Source organism: Arachis duranensis, chromosome 4 (genome assembly GCF_000817695.3).
Source record: "Arachis duranensis cultivar V14167 chromosome 4, aradu.V14167.gnm2.J7QH, whole genome shotgun sequence".
Taxonomy (NCBI): domain Eukaryota; kingdom Viridiplantae; phylum Streptophyta; class Magnoliopsida; order Fabales; family Fabaceae; genus Arachis; species Arachis duranensis.
The window spans coordinates 107,073,101-107,094,888 of record NC_029775.3 but is presented as its reverse complement, the minus strand read 5'-3'; the positions used below and the strand labels follow the sequence as shown (position 1 = coordinate 107,094,888).

Here is a 21,788-nt window from a genome sequence, read left to right as displayed (position 1 = left end):
GCGTTGGTGGTGGTGTTGGTGGTGGTGGTGGTGCTGTTGGTGGAGGTTGTGGCGGTGGTGTTGGTGTTGGTGGTGGTGGTGGTGGAGGAAGTAATTATGTTGGTAGTGGTGAGGGTAATTTTGTCCAAAAAAAATAAAAAGGACGATTTTAATACGAATAAAAACGTTAAGGACGATTTTAATACGAAAAGTACAAGAGGGACGATTTCGATTCTGGCACAAAACGTTAGGGACCAAAATCGTACTTACCCCTAAATAAAATAAATAAACAATCTTGTTTTGCTTAAAAATGTCTAGTATCAGGATAGTGGTGCTAAGCCAGAGTTTCTACCAACCAAAAAAATAAACATGATTTTATACCTATAGCACATTTCAAAATGCTAAGAAGGATAAAACAAATGCTGTAAAGGGATTACATAAACAAATGTTAGTTTTAGAAAGTGAGAGTATAAGTTTATATTTCACTATCATTTTAATTACCTTTATTGATTGTCCAAATATAATATTAATATAAAAAAATATAGCATTCATAAATTAGGTATATTCTAAACTCAATCCTAAATCAGTTTCATTGAATCCAAATAAGATATAACACAAGAAAATACACCAAATGAAAATTACCGATGAGGAGAACAATTTTTTTAGCTGTATCTGATAGCGTTTGATTTCGTCGTAGAATGCAGAAAAAATGGTCATTCAGCCGCTCACGGTGGCTGCCACTGTACCTACGTCGAAGGTGGGTAGGTTTCTACCTCCAAATACGTTGTTCCATGGCAGGCTTAGTGTTGCCACTATAATCTGCATGCATCATTACATCATACATACATACATCTTATTGGCTAATTCAGTTATTCTAAATAAATTTTTTTTTGGGTGGTTCTGAAAATAGTTTAATATATTTGTCCTGATAGATTAATTAGCTTTTATATCAGTATTAAAGATATTTCCAAATAAATAACATAAACGACACAAAATAAGAATATTTACTTGCTCTAATTAATATATAAGTTATACATTTAATAAATATGTTCTAACTTTCGAAACCCCAATTGTAAGATTGAGAGATAAACTTGCAAATTTTCAACATGAAAAAAAGGATCAACTTTTTCACTATAATTTTCCATATAAAGTGACGAAAATTCAAAATAAAAAAATACTCTAATATGGTGGCTTTGACTAAAAGATAATTGGTTTCTAATTTTTTTTCCTAAAAAATGTTATAGAGTTATATTTTGCTTATTGGTCATGCCTTATCTATAAATAAATTATATTCTACTTTACTTTTTTTAAAAAGTGGCTGTCATCCTATTTTAGTATTATATTATTTGTAGTGTATAATTTACGATGAGTATCATACCTTTTCCTGCACTACTCTCGTTTGAGTAGATGGATGCTAGTGCAGGCGCGACACTCAATGTTATCTGAAATCCAAATAAGAGGCTGTTGGAGTGCTCACGAGTAAAGGTTAAATCATTGCGCTCGAGCCGCTCGTCCTTAGCTTGCTTGCTGATGTAAAGCGTCATAGCCAAGCCACCAGCAAGAATAAAATTTTCGGCTGTCCAAAGGTTCTTGGCACCACCAAGCGCTTGCCCAATGGGCTCCACAGCCAATGACATAAGACCCGTAACTGTCCAAGTTAGCATAAGACACCGAGCTCCATACCAGTAACCTATGGTATATAATGGTATTGCAATAGAGTGAAGCTTTCCATGCTCCCCATCCAATCAAAGTTGTACTAGAAGAACCCGAACAAGGCCACCCAATTGAGTGCCATAACCACCATCAGCCGTAACATCGGTTTCTTCAGCTTCTTTATGGTCCGAAATATTTCCGGAAGCATTTAATTGCTGCCCATCTATCATCTTCCTCTTCCTTCTCACGTGACTCCTCCTCAGGTAATGCCAGCTTGTCTTGGACGTAGGACAGAGTCACAGCCATCAAGAACAGTAGAAGAAGGATCGAGAAAATTGATAAGGTTTTCACATTTGCACAGAGCCCGCGGCAGGCTTTTGTCACCGTGAATGGCAACATAATATCGAATCTCCTAAAGAAGACGGCAAAGTAACCCAGTTTATTTCTCACTGCCATGAAGAATGAGAAGTACGTGTATGCCAGTCTAATCGTCCGTTGGTCTCTGCTGTCAAGGTCATGAAGGAAGTCTTTGCAACGGGCATCGATAATGTTAATCAAAATCTCCAACATCCATAATTCGATCCCAAAAATGGCTAAGGCGCATGGCCGAGTTTTATCGGAGGGTTGTCTCCAAAGGCGTAGCCGATGTCTACGGCGAAGCCAATTGTCAAAAAAACTATGGTGATGGCAACGACATCCGCAAAGATGAAAGGACTATGCCGCCTGAGTTTACAGGTTGCTCGGTTGCTTTAATAACTGAGGATGAGATGGAAAACAGAGTTAGAAACAGCGCCGAAAAGCCACACCAAAGAGGCCCATCTATTCAGTACTCTGAGAATCACGTTGCATGGTATTAGCCATTCTATCTGGGTAGCGTTGACATGGTGGATCCCGACGGTCATAGAGGCCACCATAACTAGCTTCTAGACTGGGATCTGCGTCGGTGTTAAGGCCGATTCCAATTGTGGTGGTGAACTCATGACCATGAGATAGATTTCGAGTGGGACATTGCGAGGTGAGAGAGCTTTCGAACTAGGTAAAAGAAGATGGTATCGTAAGTGGTAAAAGAAGAAGGTATCGTAACTTCAAATCGTAACTAACTTTCGATGCTTCACCTTGAATAACCTTCAAAACTGTCAGACCGGTTAACCATCATCTCTGATACCACATGGTAGGTTACTATTAGCTCTGATACCACTTGTTGGGCCACCATTGACTCTGATATCACTTGTTGAATACCCTTCAAAACTGTCAGACTGATTAACCATTATTTCTGATACCACTTGTTGGATCACCATCGGCTTTGATATCACTTGTTGGGTCACCATCTGCTTTGATACCACTTGTTGGGCCACCATTAGCTCTGATATTACTTGTTGGGCCACCATCGAGGAGCTATCGACCACCAGGGAGATTTTGGGAAGGAATCCAGTGAGAGAGCATAAAATGAGAAGACACCACATCCAACTTCAAAACCATAAGGTGTTAAGTTAATGGGTCTCTCATCTTATAAACTCTACCTTTTTGCCAATACTTTCGATGCTTCACCTTGAATACTCTTCAAAGCCACTTGTTTCAAAGGTATTAATCATTTTTATTTATTTGTAAAATATATTTAACAAATACTCCATAAAATTATGAGTAATTATTTCAATTGATTACCAAACTTTTAAAATTAAAACTTTCTTTCTAAGAGGACTTTGTGCGTTAGCGCATCCGTTGGGAGAGGAATTGTGAAATGCTCTTGGGTCTCCGAATAATTTTTTTTGGTTCTGAAAATAGTTTAGTATATTTTTTCTGATAGATTAATCAGATTTAATATCAGTATTAAAGATATTATCAAATAGATAACATAAATGACACAAAGTAAGGATATTTACTTAGCTTGCTCTAATTAATATATAACTTAGATATTTAATAAATATATTTTTGACCTTCGAAACTCCAATTGCAAGATTGAGGGATAAACCTAAAAATTTTCAACATGAAAAATACTTTAGTACGTGAGATGGGGTAAGCAAGAATTCATCTTGGCAGATTTCTGATATTCTTAAGAACATTCTCTCTGATAGGACTAAAATAGTATAATAACATAAGATCAAAACTATGCAATGTAAACATTCTTGTTTAAAAAATAAAGTAAAGGCAACAAATAAAACAAACAAAAGATGAAAACATAGAATTAAGTCCACATTTATTCACCTAAATAGCATACTTTGGTGTTTTCTCTCTAAATTATGCCTAATCTTGAAAACATATTATTTTGCACTTAATTTTATCAATTTTATTCCACTTTCATTCCATTTGATGCCTTGATATTTTTTATGAGTAATTTTAGGTGTAATAGGTAGGAATGACTAGATAAAAGTGGAAGAGAAGAATGCAATTGGGAGAAAATATGAAAAAAATAAAGGAGGAGCACACACAACCTTCTGTGCATATGCACAAGTCCTAGCGCATGATTTCATTAAAAAGTGACATGACTCGTCTTTTGGGAGACTTTTTGACCCGTTTCTGAAGTTGCTGAAGCATATAAGGAAGGGCTAGCAACCATATAAGAGACCATACACTACACAATACACTTAAGCATATTTTTAGGTAGTTTTAGGGTAGTTTAACTTAGATTTTCTCTCAATTTTCCTTAAAGTTTAGTTAGATTTTATACTACAAGTTTTTATTTTCCAATTTTGATCTTGGATTCTAGTTATTTTCGTTGTAAGTATTTTCTTAATTTTCTCTTTTATTGCATTAGTTGTTCTACACTTTCTTACATTTTAGTTCTCCTTTATCAATACATTTATGCTTTTGCAATTTTGATTTTTAGTTGGTGAATTTGATTATTTTTGGTTATTATATGTTTGTTTGAGTTACTCTTGTTAATTTTGATCATTTATTGCTCATAGTTTTAAATATTTTCCCAATTTTGCCATGTTTTGTGAATATACCTACCATGTGTTTGATGAAATGTCAATTTTAAATATGAGGTAGATTTTTACTCAATGGCTTGGGAAATGAGTTTAAAGAATACTAAAGTCATAATGTCCGACATTTAGTAATAATTCTTAGGTTGTTAGTTGTTATTATTTCCACTAACGCTAGCTTTTTACTAAGGTAATTAGTAAGTTAGCTAGGATTTGTGGATTAATAACAATTATGCTCACTTGACTTACTCTTTGATGTTAAGGGTTGACTAGGTGAGATTAATCCATCATAATTATTATAGTTGTGGTTATGGCAAGGAAGGGATTCCATAACTCATCCCAAGTCAAAGTTTTCATTTATGTTTTGAACTGTAATTCCCATCATTTTAAAGTATTACTTGTTCATATTACCTAAATAGTTCTTTTATTCCTTTATTAGTTTATTAATTGCAATTTTGATTGTTCTTTTATTCCTTTAATTGTTTGCTTCATTATTGAAAACTTCCTTGATTTTCACAACCAAAATTGTGCGCTTGTGGTCACTATTTCCTAGGAAAGATGATTCAAAGTTTAATTACTCTCAATTTTTTTTATTTGAATTAAACTTTGATTGGGAGGGTTACTTATCGGTTTGGACTATACTATCGATAAAGAAATTGTTTTGCTAAATTTTTGAAACGTCGTTTCCCTTCCCATCAGTTCACGCACGGGGCTTTATGTCATCGTCGTCTTCTTATTCGAGTTCCTCCTCCTCCTTCTCCTCCTCCTCCTTCGCATGTTTTCTCCTCATTGTCATTCTTTTGTTGTTGCTGTTATTATTGCAGTAGAAGGTGAGGAGAAAGAGTTTTGAATTGCGCAGAACGAGTCCAAATGCACCTTAATTCACTCAGAAATGAACCGAAATTACATAATGGATTACGACACAATTAATTCAGAAATGAACCAAAATGACATAACAATTACGACACAATTAACTTAAAAATGAATCGAAATTACATAATGATTGTGACACATAAACTCGGTTTGAAAACAAGCACATAAACAAGACTGTATCATGAATAAAAATACATCCAAAATTAATTTTGGATAAGACAATGTCATCAATATGTTTCTTCTTCTTTTTTGTTTGATATTTTCTTTTTTTTTTAGTTTTATTCCTCTCAAAAGAGTAAATCAAGAAGAATTTTGAGAAAATGAAATAAGCATGAGAAGATGAAGAAGAAAAAAAAAATGAAAAAGAAGAACAAGAAACAGTAGATGATAAGGAGGAAGAGGAGAAAGAGTTTTAAATTGTGCAGGATAACGAATCCAAATGCACCTTAATTCACTCAGAAATGAACCGAAATTACTTAATGATTGCGACACAATTAACTCAATGAACCAAAATTACATAATGGATTGCAACACAATTAACTCAGAAATGAACCGAAATTTACATAACAATTGTGGCACAATTAACTCAGAAATGAACCGAAATTACATAATGATTGCGACAATCAGTTCGAAAACAAGCACACAAACAAGACTGAATCATGAACAAAAACACATCCAAAATTAATTTTGGATCAAACAACGTCATTAATATGTTTCTTCTTCTTTTTTGTTTGATAGTTTCTTCTCTTTTTCTTAGTTTTATTCCTTTTAAGAGAGTGAAACAAGAATAATTATAAGAAAATGGAAAAAGAAGGAGAAGATGAAGAAGAAAAAGATGAAAAAGAAGAAGAAGCAGTTGAAGATGAGGAGGAAGAGAAGAAAGAGTTTTGAATGGTACATGACAACGAGTCCAAATGCACCTTAATTCACTACGAAATGGATTGAAATTATATAATAACTGCGATACAATTAACTCAGAAATGAACCGAAATTACATAATGGATTGTGACATAATTAACTCAGAAATGAACCGAAATTACATAATGATTGCAACACATAAACTCAGTTCGAAAATAAGCACACAAACAAGACTGAATCGTGAACAAAAATACATCCAAAATTAATGTTGGATCAGACAACATTATCAACATGACAAAAATTTAACAATAATAATAACAATAATGACGATAACGATCATGACTATATGTATAAGAAGATGATGATAATGATAACAATGATAATGATGATGATGATGATGAAGGAGGAGAAGAAAAAAGAAAAAGAAAAAAAATTCAAATAAAAAAAAAAGAAGGATAAAATAGTGGTGTTAGTGATGACGATAACAGCAGGCATGTGTGAATTTAAAATACTTGATTGGACTTAGTTAGATTATCGCTTCGACTTAAAATTTTATTGTTTTGCGAAATAGAACAGCATGCATGAAAGATCTTCAAAACGTATGAGATGAGTTGAGAGGTGATAAGCAATTTAAGTTTAATAAGCAATGGGATCAATTGGCGTTGAATTGCATGAGTAAGTGAGTGCACTAGGGTCACAAGAATGAGGCGAGGCAAAGAAGCATAGATATGTGGTGAATCTGATGATATTTTTTTTTGTTGGTTTCCCTTTTTTTGGGTTAATCTTCAAGCCGCAGTTTGTGAGTTTTTGGTCCCAAATGTTGAGCCCAACAAAGAAAATTCTTACAATTTAAAAAAATAAAAATAACGCACAACTTCCAACGGCTATATTTCATGCTCCAAAAAAATAAATTAAAAAAAAAAGAAAGAACGAAAGCAACAGAGAGCAGACGCACCCTTTTCGTCTGTTCTTCTTCCAACTCCAAAGAGGAAAACCTAACACACACACAAGAACTCGTTCACTGAGTGTTTCAGAAGAATGCAAAATTGAATTTTGACGATGCTTTGGGACACCCATTTGTGCAATTGAGTAGAAAAGAATGGGCGTTGGTGGCAATTTCTGGGAGCTACTAAAGCCCTATGCACGGAGCGAAGGGTTTGATTTCTTGAGGAACAAGCGAGTGGCTGTGGACCTCTCTTACTGGATTGTGGCCCACGAGACTGCCTTAAAGTCTCATCATGTTCGCAAACCCCACCTCAGACTCACCTTCTTCCGCACCATCAATCTCTTCTCCAAGGTCCATTTCTTCCCCCATTATAACCCTTTTTTTTATAGCTTGGTAGTGCTGAATATGATGTCATTTTAGTTGTTTTGTTGTGTGTGATTTGGTTGAATAAGTGAAGGGAAAAATATTATTTTTTAATTGATTAGTTTAGAGGAATGAGTGATGAAGTGTGTTGTTATTCTCTTACATGGTCTAGGTTTGCATGTGATTTGTGTGAAAGTCAAGTAATTTTGCGAAGGGGAATTCTTTTGATTGAATTAGAAACAAAATGAGATTAATTGGTTAGTTTGGTCAAATTGATGTTATGAAATGAAATGTGTTGTTTACCATTTTGCTTCTTGATTAGTATATGGTATTTCTGCGTCATACTAATTTTGGCTTAGTTTAAAGTTTAAACTTGAATTACTCGTTGGAGTAGTTGATGAATTGCAATCTGTCAAAGTTAAAATTATTGTTTGTTTTGTTCTTTTGTGTATGGTGTTTTATGGAATTGTGAAACATGGCATGGAAGTGATTGTGATGATAACATTGTGACCTATGCAGTTTGGAGCATTTCCAGTGTTTGTTGTTGATGGAACTCCATCGCCGTTGAAATCAGAGGCACGGATTGCAAGATTTTTCCGGTCTTCTGGCATTGAATTAACTAGCTTGCCGGTGCCTGAAGGAGGTGTCTCAGCTGAAAGGAACAGTGCTTTTACAAAATGTGTTCAAGAATGTGTGGTGCGATAATCATTTTTGTTTTGATGGTTTCAATCAACTTGAAACTATTTTGCAGATTGTTTTGGCAATTGCCATTTAGCTTTCATACACAAATTTTGCCTATCTATTTCTTATATTAGGATTTCTACTCTTTTTCTTTCAAATGGCCTTCTCTAGTGTTTACATATTGTTTGGTGATAGGAACTTGTTGAGCTACTTGGAATGCCTGTATTAAAGGCTAAAGGAGAGGCCGAAGCACTTTGCGCCCAATTAAATTGTGAAGGTCATGTAGATGCTTGCATCACAGTTGACAGTGATGCATTTCTCTTTGGGGCCAAATGTATAGTAAAATGTTTTCGCCCCAATTCCAAAGTAAGTGGGTACTTGACTGTATTTTTTTATATTTCACACCAACCCTTCCCTTCACCCCATACAAAAGGTTGTTGGAAGCTCATTTGATATTTGTCTTGTTTTTCTATAAAAAGCAAATTGAAATTCCTTGGATGCAGGAACCATTTGAGAGCTACAATATGTCTGATATTGAAGCTGGCCTTGGGTTGAAGAGGAAACACTTAATAGCACTTGCTCTTCTGGTTGGAAATGATCATGATATGAATGGTGTGCGAGGGATCGGACTTGATACTGCTCTTCAGTTTGTTCGAGCTTTTAGTGAAGATGATATATTAAATAGGTAAAATCCTTCAATTCGTAAAACTTTTTGTGCTCCGAAATTTGTAAATAAGATTATGAATATCCCTTGAGATTGGAGAAATTACAAAACCTCTGCTGTTTTGAATTTCAAGAAATTCCTCGTTATGAGATTTTTTGCACGTAGGATGTTTGTTTTAGACCTTGATAAAAACACTTTAGGAGGTATCTATCTCTGCAGAGGAAGCTTCATATTCTTCAATAAATCGGTGATTATTATTATAGCTATTATGTTTAGGAAGGAAATGTTGGATTTTCTGGAATGACACTGATACTCAATGCAGATTACATGAGATAGGCAAAGGAAACACTTCTCAAGTTCCCATAAGCATTAAATCTGGGGACTATATGGATACGGACGAGAACTCCCCGAATAAAAAACAACCCCACTGCTCATTCTGTGGGCATCCTGGCAGCAAAAGGGATCACACGAAGTTTTCCTGTGAATATTGTCTCACTAATGACGAAGAAGGTTGCCTGAGAAAACCGGAGGGTTTCAAATGTGATTGCTTCTCCTGTGATATGGTATGACCTTGCAGTTAATATTTTATTATACAACTTAACATATTCTAAATTTCAATTTCACTTAAATGATATTGGTTTGGATTGCAGACCAGGAAACATAAGGAGCAGAAAAGGCTAGAAATTTGGCACACAAAAGTTTGCGACAAGATTGCAAATGAACCAGATTTTCCAAAGGATGAAATCATTGATATGTATTTACATAAAGACAATGGTTACTTCTCCGGTATGTTGAACAAGATTGATGTTAACAATGACATTTTTTGTATATGGTTTTGCTGTTGGGGTAGTTTATATGGGCCATTGTATCTATCTGTCACTCATTCTGCAAGTGTATACTTTTTCAGAAAAGGATGGCCCTTGCATGTGTTGGGAAAAACCTAATATTGAGATGCTGATTGATTTCTTAAACTTCCATCAGAACTGGGATCCATCCTACGTTCGGCGGCTGATCTTTCCTGTTATGTCCACCATCTTCTTGAGAGATATCACTACTACTACAGCAGAAGATTTGTTATTTGGACAGTATGAGTTTGATTCCTTGGAACGTGTGAAGACGAGATATGGATATCAGTTTTATGTGGTCAAGTGGAAACGAGCATTCAACAACGTTGCCTATAGAATTCCATCGAATGTACCTGACACGCCACAACAAGGTACTAGAGAGCTGGATGAAACACAGGATTTACTAGATGATTGTGATGTTCCCGAGGTTCTCATGGATGAGGGATCTAGTTTTCTATTGACAGATGAAAATATGGACCTTGTCGCAGCTGCTTTTCCAAAAGAAGTAAAAAGGTTTTGGCACGAACAGGTGTTTACCATTTCCTATATAGCTTAATTATCTTACTATTTTCATTTTCTTTCAAGGATTCGTCTCATATAAATCTCAAGTTGCACTCTAGTGATTAAAGTATAGCATCTGAACCATTGGCAAAAAAACAATGGTTTTGCATTCAATGAGATACAAACACATGCATATATAATCTTAAACATTTGAATTTTTCATCAAAAGTTCTGATGCTGTGCTTTGAGAGTAAAGATGGTATAATCATCCTTGGTGCCCGAATTTTGCAGGAACTGAAGGAGATGAAAAGAAGAAAGAGCCCATCCTCAAGATCAGATAAAAATGAAAATTCAGCATCACCAAGCTCAAAGAGGTTGCAGCTAAACATCACAGAATTCTTCCCTTCAACAAAAGTTAAAGATCAATCGAAAGCAGACGATTCATCCAAGGAAATTGGTGATAGCCAAGATAGTGTAGCCTCCAAAGGAAAGAGGAAAGAATCAAGTTCTAACCTCTCAAAATCCGTGAGGCGCCGCCTTCTATTTGACTAGTGTTGTATATTTGGTTCTTGTGGCACTATTTTGCAGGGTGGTGAAGCAGTAATAATGTGTATATATACCTCAGTACCTTACAATTTTGTTATAAATAGCTAAGCTTTTTTATAGTGAGTATAGATATGTTGGTATCTGTTTCTGTCTGTCTTCTCTTTCAACTCGTTAGTTCTTATTTATTAGTAATCTCTTTTATCCGATTCTTCAATAGTTTAATTTGTTACCACTACTTCTCTGGTTCTCTTGGTTCTTAAAATTGAATGACCTTTGTGAAGGTATTGTTTTGCTTTTCAATATAATTGTACAACTACTGTTTTATTAAAATAAGTTAACAACTATCTTGGTCTGTTTTTATAAAAATAAATAAAAATAAAAATGTGCACTATAATTCGCTCTATTCTTATAACCTCTTAAATTTTTTTTTATTAACTTTTATATTGAGAAATTGTGCGGATTACCTGATATCCCTACTTGTCATGGTTCATATTTGAATTCCATTTACTTATTCAGATATGAATATATGATTTGATGAAATCATAATTAAAAAAGAATAAAATAAAAATCTAATAACGAATAACGAACAACGTAAAGAAAACATGCTTCCTTCATCGCTTTCCTATCTTCAAACGCTCCCGCCAATTCCTCATCCGGAGCAAGTTAGCAAAGCCGGCATACGGCGCCGAACGCTGCGCATTGCTTGTGCCGGAAGAGGCAGCAAAGCTGCGAGGCCAGCCACTGACGACTACCATTCCACTCTCAGAGCTCTCAACTCCAAAGGCAGGTTCCCCAGAAAATCTCTTGGCCAGGTTAACCTCATTTTCCGAGAAAATTTAAGGAACTTAATTGTGTTGTTGAACACCGAAATCCGTACTTATTTGGAAGTGCTTTTTTTCGGTTAGTTTCATTGGGGCGTTTTGTCGAACATGTGGTGGGTGCTTTGGTGTGAACTAGATTTAGTGTTTTATCTCACTAAAATCCATTTTTTTTTTATAATTGTTTGTTGTTGGAAGTGATTTTGGGGGAATTCATAATAGAAAGCTTGGTGTGACATGAGTTTGTTTATTTAATTCTGGTTATTTGGGTGTTGGTGTTGCTGGCAGCATTATATGTTGAACTTCGAGATCAACGATCATCTTGCTGCTGCAGCCGGTGTTGGAGAAGGTGATGTTGTGCTAGAAATTGGACCAGGAACCGGTTCCTTGACCAATGTTCTGCTAAATTCTGGTGCATTCGTTCTTGCAGTTGAGAAGGTTAGCTGGTTTTCGTCGATGAACTGATCTTAATACGAAGATGCATATGATCAGATCCTTATGTCTCCACTCTCTTGTTGAATTCTTTGCAGTTTATCTACGTAGAGAAAATCAGTTATATCTGTTTAGTATGTGAATGAATGAAAGTATGAGTTTATTTCTCTCTGTTATACTAGTTTTATGTTGAAGTGAGAATTTTTCATTGCCCTCTTCACTTCAATTCACATATATGCTCTTGCATCTTCTATGGGATTCAGGACAAACACATGGCCACCCTTGTGAGCGAAAGATTTTCGAGCACAGGAAAGCTGAAGGTACAACTCATGGTGGATTGTAACTTTATTTTACAAACCATTTTTGATGAGATGCATATTAGGTTTCTGGAATACTGAGATAGAATTCAGTTTACTATCTTGTATGAACCATCCAATCAGCAAAGTGAAAGCAATTAGGCTGTTTTTAAATAAACTGAATTGGAAAATTAAGCTAGCTTGGCAAGTTTTTGAAGATCTTGGTGAATTTCCTTTTGATATATAAGCCAATACTATTTCAAGTTTCCTACTGAAAATCTTCAGCATTGGTCATATGTATTAATAAAGGGTAAGAAAGAGTTATTTCACTTGGTTTCTTCTTTTCATCAATTTCTTCTTATTGTATTTGGAAGTTATCTCATGCTATACCTGTAAGTTATCCATAATTCTTGATATATTTTAGCTCATTTGTCACTTCAGTCTGTTCAGTAATGCCTATGTTCCTCTTCCATTGGCTATGTTTCATGCTAAAATTATGATACTTAGAACTGTTTTGCTGTAGAAATTATGACTAATGTTAACCTTATGATCAAATATCTGCAGGTTTTGACTGAGGATATTGTCAAATGTCATGTGCGCTCCCATGTGTCATCTTTGTTTGAAAGTATAACAGAAATGGATCCTGAAACTAAAAAAGCAAAAGTGAGAACATTCAACTTCCAAACTAGCAAACGTATTTTCGTTTTTATGTACTTTATCCGATTCATTTCATTTTCCAATGTAAAAGCGTAGAAAGAATTGGTAATGCATTTCCTCAAGGTTCAAATTAGTTGAAACTTAGCCTTTACAAATTATTATCCTAAATAGCACAAAAAAGGAAGATCCTAAATTGATCTTATTGTGGTTATTTTTGGTTGCAGGTGGTTGCCAACATTCCTTTTAATATCAGTACAGATGTGATCAAACTGCTACTTCCAATGGGTGACATTTTCTCAGAAGTGGTTCTATTGCTTCAGGTTAGAATTGAAAGCTCTAGTCTAGTGTATGTGCATATCATTTCCTGTCTTTCATGTTTGCTTAATTCTATTGGTTTATTTGTTCAAGTTGTACACCAATTTGAAAAATGCAGGGGTTCAATCAACCTATGATCATGAAACTTAAATGTAACAAGTATCAACCATTATTAACTAAACAGTCACCAATTCAATGCAGGAGGAGACTGCCTTGCGGTTGGTAGAATCATCACTCAGGACCTCCGAGTATCGTCCCATCAATATATTTGTTAACTTCTACTCAGGTACTTCTGCTTTGAATGATTTGTAGTATTCTCTTTAGAACACGGATTGGTTATGATACAAGGAGCAATAAATCAAATAAGTTCTTGAAAAGGATTATTGGATTTAACTTCTGTGCATATGGTTTCATGGGAAATTGGTTGCACATCAAACTAGGAATTGAAAATTTTGCTATCCACCCCCGAAAATTTGGTTATTCCTTTGCAGATCCTGAGTACAAATTTAAGGTCCCAAGGACAAATTTTTTTCCTCAGCCTAATGTAAGTAATCTTATCCAAATGTGCTGCATGAGTATGATGTTGATTCTGGCATTAGATTACAATACTACATAAAAGAATTTGCGAGTAGGATGAGAAATCAAACAGCTTGGTTTTCATTTAATGTATAGGTAGATGCAGCTGTTGTCTCATTCAAGCTGAAGCAGCCGAAAGACTACCCAGAAGTTTCTTCCCGGAAAAGCTTCTTCTCAATGGTAACCCTTTTATCCAGCATATAACATCATGAATTGAATTTCCAAGAAACTGCACCTATAATTTTATTAAAGTCTTAGTACATAGATATGACCGAGTTGCATTATATGTAAATATATAATGTTCATTAATGTGAGTCACCATGTATTAACTCATAAAGCAAAAGTAATGTGATATCTTTCACCATTATTTCAATGACACGTTGGTTCTTATATATAATTGTAGGTCAATTCAGCTTTCAATGAGAAGCGTAAGATGTTGCGCAAGTCACTTCAGCACATATGCACATCCAGTGAAATTGAAGAAGCCTTAAGAAGCATTAGTCTCCTACCCCCCCCTCTCTCTTCTTTTCCCCTCTTTCATATTGTGTTTCTCAAGGATTACTATGCTAACCTATCTATGCTTTCAATGGCCACAGTCAAGACCAGAAGAACTAACATTGGATGATTTTGTAAAGTTGCATAACTTGATTGTCAAAGAGTAGCAATCTGCATTGATGCTGAAGTTTTGAAGAGCAATTCATATAGGAACAAGGTTCAGGTTTGCCCATTTATAAGGCTCCTTGTGGCCGCAAGTATATGATCCAAGAAAAGAACCAAACTTTGATGAAGAGCTATGGCATTTCAGCTTGAGGATACATTATATTATCAGAAGTCTTCTACTAATATTTCAGGGCACGTTCTTAATTGCAGATTCAAACCCCAATGTCCAATCAGAAATATAATTAGAACTGTATTCCCTTGTGTAATGTATGGTTTTTATAAGTTGGACTGCTATGAAAAACAATGTAGTTCGACCGAATCACACCAGAATGTAAATAAGTGTTTCTGAAAATTCTTCAATTTTAGACCTCATTGATTGACAAAGTATCAAACTAATGTAACCAGCAAAAATGATGTATCAAGAATAACTACACAAATCAATACTAATTTTATATGCAATCAGAGAGTTCTATCAATAAGTCACAAAAAATAATACCCCCAATGAAAAAGAAAATTTCTGCTGCCAAGATGAAAAACACCAAAACTAGAACAAAAGAAAATAGGCCAAATTAACATATCATATGTGACATCTTCCAAATTGAAACTATATCCCAGAGATGAATCTACAAAAATAGCTATATCCTCATTCTTCAATGCTTGTGTTCTATGATGATGATGATGATAAATAAAACTGGTTTTTCTTCTTCAACCATGAAACTGATAAACAAGGTCCAAAGCCCTCAACTTCATTGCATGTGGATCATAGTCCTTAACTCTCCCAACAAACCCTTCATCAGACAACCGTTTCTCCTCAATTGCCGCGGCCGCCGAAGGCGAAAGGGGCCGCTTAGCCCTCTTATTCTTGATGAAGCAGTCTCTCATCTTCTCCTCAACCTTTTCAATTGTGCACTTTGATGTCTCCTCTGCATCAACCACCCCATCATCACCATTACCACCACCACCATCATCATCACCCATCTGCATCGGTTCCCCAGCGGCCCCATTGGCGGAGGAGACAGAGTTCTCAGCGGCGGGCGGTGGCGGAGGGGGAGGGGGGAATTGGAGGGTGGAGAGGAAGGTAGAGAGGTTTTGGTGGGCATGGTGGAGGGAGGTGTGAATTTGGAGAAGGTGGGAAGGGTTGGTCGTGGATTGAAGCTGTTTTGCCATGAAAGTTGCTTGTTCTAGAGAGTGAATAAGTTCTGGTAATGGTGGTTGCGTTGATGGGTGCTGATGTTCTGCCATGGAAGAATCATAATCATCCATGGCACATAAAAAAGTTTCCTTTTTGGGTTGTGGGGTGTGTTGAAACAGAACAGAACAGAACAGTATTGTGTTTTGTTTGTTGGAAGAACAGGGTTGCGTTTAAGGGAAAGGGAGGGGTTGTGTTGTTTTGCAGCAAAAGAAGTTGTTTTTGTTGCTGACAGTGTTGTCTGGAAAACACTGTTGAGTTGAATCTTAATTTTCCTTTTTTTTTTTCCTTTTCAGATTGATTTGAGTACTTTGCCTTCAGTTTTGAGATCTGTTGGGCTACTATGATGAGTTGTATTAGGGTTGGAAGAAAATTGAGAGTTAGGTCAAAATAAATTTGACTCTCAGCTTAAATGATCAGAAAGACAAACTTCACAAGATGATTTAAAATTAACTTATAACGGGGTATTCATGGATCGGATCGTATCCGTATATTCGTGGTAAATATTCGTATCTGATTCGAAAATTACGGATACGATTTGATTCGCAAATTAATTAGATCGGATCGATCCGCACCATTTACAGATCGGATCGCGAATATCTGCTCTACATTTGCGTATCCGATCCGTGGATTCGCAGATCCGCACAATAATAATTAAAAAATAAATAAATATATATATGTTTGGTATTATATTTACTTGTTTGTATGTTTTAGTTAGTAATTATTATTTATATATTGTATTATTTTATTTTTGTTATTTAGAAAGAGTTTGATTAAAAATATTTTAGGAATAAATAAGTTTAAAAGTATATGATCATAATTTTTTAAAATTATAATTTTTTTTTTGTTATATGTATCACTTTTAGTTTTAGTTCATATATTTTGTTATATCATAATTACGAATATAAACATAATTAAATATAAATTTTATGTTAAAAATTAAAATCAATATGATGCATACATATTATAAATTATAATTATAAAATAAGTAATATATATTAATAATAATGTAAATATTTATAATTTCTAATAAGTAGATATATATTATTTATAATTAATGAGCTGAATTTATTTATATTCAAATTTTAGCTAAATTAAATCTGGTTGATAAAATTTTTTAAAGATATGTTTTTTTTTATGTTTGGTTAATAAAAAAAATCATATGTTCATACATAAATTAATTATTATATTGTTGTTGTTAAGGTGTAATACTCGCTTATTGTATAGTATCGTGTTTTGCTAATGGATGGAGGCTGTTATACACAAATTGGAAGATCTTGAAGAAGTCAAATGGTTCGATTTGGCGGCTCATTTTTTTTGTTATGAGCACCACAGTTGTGTTGTGCTTGGTTATGGGTTGCAGGGGAGCTAGACTATTGTGTAGGACAGCTTTTTACTCAGTTGTAGATTAGAGAATTCGGACCATGCGAATTTTTTACAACAAAAATATGGTGAACAAATAAGAGGGTTTGATTTGAAGGGAGGAAAAATTTGAAAATTCAGCAACGTCAAATCGGACCGTTCGTATTGTGTGTGTTTAAATTTTGATTAGAAATTCCTATAACAAGTTGCATGGTCCGATTTCTTGAAAAAGATTTCAGAGTTGGTTCTTCTTCTTGCTCGACGTCTTCTTCTCCTAAATAAAGTAAAAACTTTTGGTTTTGAAGTTTCTATTCTTATTTAGGTGAGTGAGAGAAATGGATAATAGAGTTCTTTTAAAAGTGTATTACTTTGGTCAGATTTTGTTACAAACTTTTGAAGTAGTGAAATTTATGTGTGAAAATCCGTTAGATGTTGTTATTCCCTTCACAATCTCATTTGAAGAGCTCAAAGGTGTGATTTGTTAGAAGATTGATTTTGAGATGTCGAGAAAAATATCTTGTATTTTATACAGATATCCCATACAGGTGTTCGGTGGATTAGTCCAATTTGAAACCAAATATGTAAGGGACGAAGCGAGTATGCAAGAGATGTTTTCAATGTATATTGAAAGTCGTGCCCGAATCTCGTTCATCGAGTTGTACATTGAATTCGAACAATCTGAGGCCGACCAGAATTTTGTACAAGAAGATTACAATAGTGACAGTGAAGAAGAGTTCGAAAGCAACTACGAAGTTGTTGGTCCAGACGGAGATGAAGATCAAGGTGATGGCACTGTGGCCCCAAATGTGACAGACGTGGCAAATGCACTCGTGAACGAAGTGCCGTTTGAGGAGCCATCTTTCATGTGAGTGTTGGATTTAGAGGCGATGCATGTCCCGAAGTTTCTGGAATATACGAGTGTAGGTACATAATTGGCCATATTTATAAAGAAGATTAGAATTTTCTAATAATTGATGTGAAATTGAAAGTTAGGTGACATGTGAATATATACCCAATTATAAGTTGTTTATTGTGCTTATTTAGGTAAGTTTAAGATAATAATTTTTTTAATTAGTTATTGGTTTAGTTAAATATAAATTAATATGTACTTAATTATTTAGTTAATTATGTGTTTAAGTTTTTATTTTGTTTAGTGTGAGATAAAACCTGATATAAAGTTTATTTATATCATAATTGATGCAGTGAATATTGATCTACCTTTAAGATTCGGTTATTAAATATCTGTGGAATAATTATTTTTTATATGGTTGTCGTCGCGGCAGAAATTCCTATTGTTGCAGATGGTGAATTTGCTGTCGGGGTGGAATTCAGTTCTAGGGAAGCTGTTATTAAGGCGATAAAAGAGTATAGCATTCGAAGAAGTGTAGACTATCGGGTGTATGAGTTAGAGCCGTTGACATTTTATGCGAAGTGTACACAGTATGGGTTTGGGAGCAGGAAGTATTGTTGGGTTATACGGAGGTATAATGGTAGTCACACTTGTACCAGAGCCACCATTTCTCAGGATCATTCGAAGCTGGATTCAAACACAATTGCAGAAGCAATAAAGCCATTGGTTGAGGCTGACCCCTCATTAAAGGTAAAATCAGTTATTGCAAAAGTGCAATCGAAGTTCAACTACACCGTCAGTTATCGGAAAGCATGGTTGGCTAAGTAAAAGGCAGTAGAAAAAATATTTGAAGGTTGGGAAGCATCGTACGAAGCGTTGCCTATATGGTTTGAGGCTATGTGTCATAAGGAGCCATCAGCTGTCGTCCATTTTGAGACTATGCCTGCATATCAAGGCGATGACTTGGTGAGTGATATTCGGGTATTGCATCGAGTCTTTTGGAGTTATTACCCCTCCATTAGAGCATTCAGGCATTGTAAGCCAGTTGTGCAGATGGATGAGACTCACTTGTACGGAAAGTATAATGGTTGTCTGTTAGTGGCAGTTTCACAGGATTGCAACAACAACATCGTCCCAATTGCATTTGCTATTGTGGAGGGAGAAACTTCTAATGCGTGGCACTTCTTTTTCAGTAACCTGCGATAACATGTTGTGACTCGGGATGGTGTGGGACTGATATCCGACCGACACGAGTTCATCAATTCAGCTGTGGAGCGGAGTAACGGAGCTTGGTCGCCTCCTAGAGCTTTCCACATGTTTTGCATCAGGCATATTGAGTTGAACTTCCTGAGAAAATTCAAGGCACCCTACCTGCAGAAACTTGTCGTTAATATAGGTAACATTGAGTAATTCAAAGTTTGTTATTAATAGCGTTTCATTTGTTAAGTGTATGTAATTCTTTTTTTTTTGTTATTCTACAGGATATTCACGGACGGTGTGCGAGTACGAAGTGCGTTACCAGCGTTTACGAGAACGGAGCGAGGCTTACACGAACTGGTTAAACCGAATCCCCCGGGAACAGTATGCATCGGCATTTGATGGTGGTTACCGATGGAGTCACATGACGACAAACCTAGTCGAATGCATTAACTCCGTGCTGAAGGGTGCACGCAACCTCCCGATCACTGCACTTGTTAAAGCAACATTCTACAGGCTTAACGAGCTGTTCACCCGGAAAAGAGCCGAGGCGGAGGTTCGGATTAACGCTGGCCATGTATTTTCGGAGTTTGTGACCACCAACTTGCATTAGGAAACATCCAGGTTAATTGCTTCGATAGGCAGAATGAGGTTTTTGAAGTGTGTGAGATGCCTAGTGGATTGGAGTATGTCGTCGACCTCCGTCGGCATCAATGTGACTGTGGCGAGTTCTAGGTGGACCGGATTTCCTGTTGACATGTGTTTGCATGTTGTGCAAATCAACGACTGGACTGGCAACTATACGTGCATGATGTGTATAAGATGGACCAAGTTCGACGGATTTACCGAGTTAGGTATAGGCCACTGGAAAATCCTTCTACGTGGCCTACTTACAACGGGCCGTGATTCGTCCCCAATCCATTCCTAAGACGCATGACCAAAGGTCGTCTCAGATGACCCGCTTCTTGAACGAGATGGACACGCGAATGTTGCATCCTCCACAGCGATGTAAGCAATGTGGTGTTGAGGGACATAGCCGTAGTAAATGCCGTCAGTCAGCTGGTTAACCTGCCGATCAGAATACTCAGTAGAATTATATATTAATATGCTATTTGAAACATTATAACTTATATCAATGTACTCTTATGACATATGCAACTTAGGATAATGTCCATTAAATTAACAACATGTGAAACATTGTAACTTCTCCAAGTACTTATTAATCATGCAGTAAGTTTACATGTCCTAGTTAACGGATACATAGAAAATTTCAGTAATAACATTAAGATTAATAATAACACTAAGGTTGCTATATATCTCCTAGGCTAACTATCTCCAACAATAACTATAATTAAGTTTCTAACAACAATAATAATGATTCTGAAATATAAAAGAAATTAATAAATACACTTACATAATCATCATAGTTTAGATAATTTACAATATGATATTCAGGCCGATCAATATCCCTATATTTTTTCTTCTTTGGCATCTTGATCTGTTTTGAATGAAGGAGTTGCACTAGACGTTGTTGAAGGATGAAGAAGAAGGAAGAATGTGGCTGCTGGGTGAGTGGGGATAGATGAAAATGATGGCTTGAGTGGGATTCGGAGGTAGGTTGGGTTGAAGTAACTCATTCATTGCTGGTTGATGGGGCACTGTCCTGGGGAGCAAGGGAGTTGCGACACGTGGAAGCCACTAACAACTCGCACGGTCCGTATTATGTGTGCAAGTCGGACCGTCTGATTAGCACCTCCCCACTCCCACGGTCCGATTTCTGGCTACCCTAATACCACATGCAGGTAAAGCACACCTGCTCCCCATAACGGGGTCCTACTCCATTGTTAGCTCCATATAAAAATTAAAAACCGCGATTGGGCTACATCCAAGTGTAGAAGCGTTACTTTGTATATATATTTTAAAAAGAATCGATAAATATACACATAAAAAATCGCATGATAAATAAAATTATGCATAAATTAATTAATAAATTAAATGTATATATAAATTTTGTATTCTGTTGGTCACATTTATCATTTTATCAATGAAAATATTTCTTTGTTAATAGAATTATATTTGTATCATTTTTTTTCACTCTAATACATGTGTCTCCAGCAATAGAGGAGGTTGATTGGCCATGAAAAGAGAAAAAAAAAAACAGAAATTGAAATAAAAAGAAAAGAAGAGAGAAAATTTTTTTGCTTAATTGGCCATAAAGAAAGAAGAGACAGAAGTTGAAAGGAAAAAGAGAAAAAAGAAAAAAAGAGATAAAGAGATTTGGAGATAAATGAGAAGAGATGATTAAAATAAAAATATAAAAATAAAACAAGGATAAAATTGTTAAAATAATCAGTGTCTCGATATTAATTTTTGTGTCTCAATTTATTAGAGGTACATTGAATACATGTAATCTGCGTCAACCTATGAACCAACATATTTTTTAAAATTTTGTGTCTCAACAATCAAACATAAGGCATGTCTCTATCTTATGTAGACACATCCACTAACTAAATACTATCTTAGTGATTAAGTGAATATTTGATTAATATTTTTAAATTAAAATTGAGATTAAAAATTCTTTTACTTTCATCTTCCTTCTCTCATTC

General features: G+C 35.3%; 4 protein-coding genes across 4 annotated transcripts; 2 read left to right on the top strand and 2 right to left on the bottom strand.

Annotated features, from left to right (window-relative positions):
* Window positions 1–696: 696 nt before the first annotated feature.
* On the bottom strand, window positions 697–1,862 carry LOC127746684 (sucrose transport protein SUC1-like). The gene is made up of 3 exons (XM_052260661.1): window positions 1,760–1,862; window positions 1,344–1,669; window positions 697–798 (listed from the first exon to the last, which is right to left on the bottom strand). The coding sequence occupies exons 1-3, from the start codon at window positions 1,860–1,862 to the stop codon at window positions 697–699; spliced, it is 531 nt and encodes a 176-aa protein (XP_052116621.1).
* Window positions 1,863–7,220: 5,358 nt separating this feature from the next.
* LOC107485609 (flap endonuclease GEN-like 1) lies at window positions 7,221–10,972 on the top strand. The gene is made up of 8 exons (XM_016106148.3): window positions 7,221–7,581; window positions 8,113–8,289; window positions 8,470–8,640; window positions 8,778–8,959; window positions 9,261–9,501; window positions 9,589–9,724; window positions 9,846–10,312; window positions 10,576–10,972. Exons 1-8 carry the CDS (start codon window positions 7,384–7,386, stop codon window positions 10,834–10,836), a joined length of 1,833 nt encoding a protein of 610 aa, XP_015961634.1. The 5' UTR covers window positions 7,221–7,383; the 3' UTR covers window positions 10,837–10,972.
* A 367-nt stretch (window positions 10,973–11,339) lies between these two features.
* Window positions 11,340–14,914, top strand: LOC107485610 (ribosomal RNA small subunit methyltransferase, chloroplastic). Its single transcript, XM_021140876.2, has 10 exons — window positions 11,340–11,642; window positions 11,937–12,086; window positions 12,344–12,400; window positions 12,941–13,039; window positions 13,258–13,353; window positions 13,550–13,634; window positions 13,840–13,892; window positions 14,021–14,104; window positions 14,328–14,468; window positions 14,521–14,914. The coding sequence occupies exons 1-10, from the start codon at window positions 11,433–11,435 to the stop codon at window positions 14,584–14,586; spliced, it is 1,041 nt and encodes a 346-aa protein (XP_020996535.1). The 5' UTR covers window positions 11,340–11,432; the 3' UTR covers window positions 14,587–14,914.
* Window positions 14,915–15,036: 122 nt separating this feature from the next.
* LOC107485611 (uncharacterized) lies at window positions 15,037–16,122 on the bottom strand. Its single transcript, XM_016106150.3, has one exon. The coding sequence runs from the start codon at window positions 15,845–15,847 to the stop codon at window positions 15,290–15,292; it is 558 nt and encodes a 185-aa protein (XP_015961636.1). The 5' UTR covers window positions 15,848–16,122; the 3' UTR covers window positions 15,037–15,289.
* Between the last annotated feature and the right edge of the window lie 5,666 nt (window positions 16,123–21,788).

Coding starts and splice junctions, on each gene's coding strand:
- LOC127746684 (XM_052260661.1), bottom strand. CDS start 1,862: ATGATAGATGGGCAGCAATTAAATGCTTCCGGAAATATTTCGGACCAT. Junction 1,670..1,759: donor TGGTTATGGCACTCAATTGG/GTGGCCTTGTTC, acceptor TATATACCATAG/GTTACTGGTATGGAGCTCGG. Junction 799..1,343: donor GAAAAGGTATGATACTCATC/GTAAATTATACA, acceptor TGATGCATGCAG/ATTATAGTGGCAACACTAAG.
- LOC107485609 (XM_016106148.3), top strand. CDS start 7,384: ATGGGCGTTGGTGGCAATTTCTGGGAGCTACTAAAGCCCTATGCACGG. Junction 8,290..8,469: donor AATGTGTTCAAGAATGTGTG/GTGCGATAATCA, acceptor GTTTGGTGATAG/GAACTTGTTGAGCTACTTGG. Junction 8,641..8,777: donor GTTTTCGCCCCAATTCCAAA/GTAAGTGGGTAC, acceptor CCTTGGATGCAG/GAACCATTTGAGAGCTACAA.
- LOC107485610 (XM_021140876.2), top strand. CDS start 11,433: ATGCTTCCTTCATCGCTTTCCTATCTTCAAACGCTCCCGCCAATTCCT. Junction 13,354..13,549: donor AAGTGGTTCTATTGCTTCAG/GTTAGAATTGAA, acceptor AATTCAATGCAG/GAGGAGACTGCCTTGCGGTT. Junction 13,635..13,839: donor ATTTGTTAACTTCTACTCAG/GTACTTCTGCTT, acceptor ATTCCTTTGCAG/ATCCTGAGTACAAATTTAAG.
- LOC107485611 (XM_016106150.3), bottom strand. CDS start 15,847: ATGGATGATTATGATTCTTCCATGGCAGAACATCAGCACCCATCAACG.